General features: G+C 37.8%; 1 protein-coding gene across 1 annotated transcript in view; it reads left to right on the forward strand.

The window, feature by feature from the left end:
• Positions 1-4330, forward strand: part of hsd17b4 (hydroxysteroid (17-beta) dehydrogenase 4) — a 33525-nt gene that overhangs the window by 14093 nt on the left and 15102 nt on the right. The window contains exon 12 of the mRNA XM_005741777.2: positions 541-653. Coding sequence (XP_005741834.1) covers positions 541-653 — 113 coding nt within the window. The remainder of the gene's footprint in view (positions 1-540; positions 654-4330) is intronic.

A 4330-nucleotide genomic window follows, 5' to 3' on the forward strand; every position in this document is an offset into this window, starting at 1 on the left:
TGTGTGCGTGCGTGCAGGTCCCAGCATGCTGCTATATAAAACGGCTCCCTGAACTACTCTCCTTCATTAGCCGAGTTGTAAAAACCACACCCCACTCTACACAATATGCTTAATGAAACATTTGACATTTAGCAGATGATTATGTTGATGCTTATTCGTTATATTACCAAGAGCTACACGAGAAGACTAATTATTATTGTCATGCCTTTACAATATATTAAGCTAAGTGCAGCATCTAAATTAGTGGCACAATAAAAACAATCTGTGTAAGTTATTGTTCGCATAGATAAAACAAACCTCACACAGTTGTTTTACAAATGTCATTGGTTTTCCTTTAAGACGGGCAGTTTCCTCTTCTGTAGCAATTGTTGATTTCTACTCGTATAAGAGAGCCAGCTTCAACACGTCACCCATGCTGTGTTTATTTCCAAATGAAAACAAAACTCTTTGACTATTGCTGAGGAATAAATTCATCTTGCTGAGAAGTAACATGATTATCTTGGTTGGCTAACAGCATGTATCGCTCTCACATTTATTTAGAGTCTCTGCAGTCAATGGTGAGTGTGCTGTCTCAAGTGGAATCGCAGGGTGATGTTGGTGTGAATCCAGCAGCAGCTGCAGCCTCTGCAGGCTTGGGATCAGGGATTGATCCTGTAAGTAAAATAATCTGTTAATGTGTTTTCTTGCTTTTTTTTTTTTCTTCTTCTTTAGTTCAATGTTGATATAAAACTAAATCATAAAGTTTAGTTTTAAAATCTGTATTTACAAGAGTCCTAACTGCTGTCTCTTGGCTGCTGTGCTTTATATGAAATGTGGAACATGAGAAACATCAAAGGTGGATGTGAGATATCAGTCAGATGTAAACAAAAACTCAGAGCAGCTGTTTATTAAATGGTTTGCAAAATGCATGGCTTTGTCTGGAGGGGATCACTGCATGTGTTTAATACAGAGCCAGTGTATGTTAGTAAAAGTGGAAGTAGCTACTGTGACAGGTCTAACTGATTTGTGGATTGATGTTTTGAAGGCTTTGCCCTAGCATCTAGGGCATCTACCCTAGCATCTGACTATAAATCGAAAGACTTTCATACTCTTATAGTAGCAATTTGTCCACGACATGGTATCAATGCCTGAAAGGGATCAGGGTGTGGAACAGTTGCATCTTCAGGTACAGAGTAGCATTATAGCATTTGAGCTAGCTGGCAGGAGATATATCTGGAACAGTTTAGATAACTGTAGACATAGCTTTTAACCCTCTCAAGGCAGGCGTTGTCAATTTGCAACAGTTAAAAACTAACAACCTGATTACCCCACATACATATTTTATGAGTTTTTTTTTTTTAACTCAGAAGTACCACTGCAGGACTTGGCTGTGCATTAGCAACAAAAAGTTTAATTTGAGCCTGAGAGGGTTAATTAAAAAACATCAGGACTTTATTATCTAATGCATCTGGGATGCATTTAGGAAACATGAATAAAGAAACCCATATCCATTCATGCTTTCCTTTTTATGATGTAAAAAAACAGACATACAAGATGTTTTTTAAAGTCTTCCACTGTTTCCTGGCTTCTGCAGTTCTTAACCTTATTGCCATCGGTGTTACTCAGTCATCTGTTTTGTCTTCTTCATTTAATTTCTATCATTCTTCCTACTGAGACTGTTCTACTCTCTGATATAGCTGGGTCATAATGACACATGCAGCTCTAAACAGTGTTTCAAATATGGCAAATCATGACTTTCTAATGTCAACACATTAAATGTAGTTGGGAACAATAATAAACCACTCAGAAACTGCTTCTACGACATGCATGTGTACTTGGATGTCACCTGTAAATATTGGATGGTACCAGACAAGAGCCTGCTCAAACTAGCTTTTAAAATGTAAAGTACCTAAGCTGTTGGAGCACCACAGAGCAGCGATGAATCCCTGGATATGTTCTCCTTTACTTTACTGTGTTTCCTGTTACTGAAGCTCAGATAAGGGAACTTGTTACAGCTCAAATACGGCTGAGTTCCTAAATAAAACATCAAGCTGCAAGTAGTGCTGCATCCCAACATGGTTCTCCACACAAATGGCCAAATTGAGCTTGCATTGAGCTGCGTGTAGTATGCAGTAGTTAAACTGCCCAACAGATGTCCAAAATGCTACTCAAACCGAATTCTTTTTGCACAAATATTTATAAACTTGTTTTGAATTGTGTTGCCGTTGCCTAATAAAATGGCTAATTAACAGTGTATGTGAATTGCCACATCTAGGAGAAAGAAGGAATGAACACTATTCAGTGGAGTATGAACTGTGCATTGGTTAGGTAATGCATTGCTTAAGAATATTATTAATAATAATAATGGATTGCATTTATATAGCGCTTTTTGAAACCCTCAAAGTGCTTTACAATTCCACTATTCATGGAATTCATGGAATAGTGGAATTCCTAATTGGAATATTAGGTGCCAGATTATGCACGGTGAGGGTGTTTTAATGGTTCAGTGGTTACAGTGTACACCAAATGCATGGCTATACATTTCCTGACAATATTTGGGGTTTTCAGTAAATGGCCACAATGGATTCATGTAGAAATTATAAAAAATAAATTAATTAATTTAAAAAAAAAGCTGACAGTGAAACATTTGTATAATGGAATCAAATGTCTAAAAACAATAAAGAAATATGAGCACTTGTGGAATGTTTGTATATTTTAGAATCAGATTTTGTTTGATTTTTCTCATTTTACACATAAAATGTTTTATAAAAAACAAGATTTCAAAACTATGTTAAGCAACAACAACAAAACTTTCATGCACAAGTATGAAATAAGATAAATAGGCCTGCAACAAGCCTGTCTAGTGTATATCCATACTTTCACCCAGTTGTAGGCTCTAACGACAATAAATTGTACAAGTCAAAGATAATGTCAGTATTACTAGCTGCCTTGGCTAAATAATTTTTTCTTCTGCTGTGTCTTATGGTTGCACATTTTGTTTCTTGGTGTTTCATTGATTTGCCTTCTCAAAATTAGCTTTTTTTGCAAACTGTTCTTTTAAATCCTGTGAGTCATTAACAGCACTTACTAGCCAGGTTCAATAATATCATGATTCAGTGCCTAAATGTGAAATGAGGTATACTCACTCTTGTGTATCACTGTCCTCTCTGCTGTGGCTCTCTGAGCTTTTGTGGCTCCCTGGTTAGGAGATTTGGAACAGAGTCACACTGTAGCCTCAAGACAAACATCACAATCGTGTCCTCGGCTGACGTTTGTGTGTGTCTGTGTGTGTCTGTGTGTAGTTCTGCCCACACATGCTCTGCTAGTTGCATTTGTGCCTTTGTCCTTGTCATGCTAAGAGGTACACACACTGCTTAAGTTATCAGCTGTGCTGCTTCTGTATTGCTGGCATGCCATGGAGCTCAATCTGTATACAGGTCTGATAGCCCAAAATATTATTTGTTGTAACATTTATGTAGGCAAAGCAATATACCAGAGGCATAGCAAGGTTAAAATATAGAGGTTTTTATTCTAGTTTAGTGCCATGTTCATTCGACAGTAGTAATTATGGTAGTGTCATTGAAATATCTTGGTTCATACAGAGACGTGTTTCTATGTTGTTTTCTAAATGGGATGAAAAAGAAAAGAAAGCACTTTTTTTTTTTTTCATAATGCAATTCAAACTCCAGGTTTCAAGGTTAATCTTTCTAACGCTTCCATAAAGCAGACAGAAATCGAACTCTATTATATTGAAATGTATTTTTTATGTTTATTGTGTGAGCCATATATTTTTGTTCTTGCACTTTTTACTAAAGTAGGTTGGCCTTATTCAAAACTCAATAGTCTTTAGTTATCTTATATTAGGCCATAGTGCAGCCCTGATCTGTTTCATTCTATCTGACTGCAAGAGACTGTATGAAATAACTGGATATCTATCGCACACATGCACAGGGATGAAGACGTAATGCTGTCAAAATTACATATGTGAGCTGAGTGGTGCAAGCAACCTGATGAGGTATCTGGCTTTTTAACAGGCGTGCACAATGAGGCTGCAGGCGTGCTGCTAGAAGCCCTGTCCCAGTGAAAGGATATATGGCGGTGTGACAGTCGACCTGTTTGGTGTCTCAACATTTCCAAAGCAATCTACTGTTCTTCTCTCCCTTAAAACCAACTAGGCTACCAGAGCACACACAGGCACACCCCTGGCCAGATTGCCTGCTGTTTGTCTTCTCTTGCTTCCTTTGCTCATGCGCTTCACAGGATAGAGGGATACATACTGACCAGGGAGGGTTTGGTTCCCAGTGATCCCACTGAGTTTTGATGTCCTATCTCAGCTGCAGGAGTGTGTTGT

Source organism: Pundamilia nyererei, unplaced genomic scaffold (assembly GCF_000239375.1).
Source record: "Pundamilia nyererei isolate P.nyererei 1_Seehausen unplaced genomic scaffold, PunNye1.0 scaffold00113, whole genome shotgun sequence".
Classification (NCBI taxonomy): Eukaryota; Metazoa; Chordata; class Actinopteri; order Cichliformes; family Cichlidae; genus Pundamilia; species Pundamilia nyererei.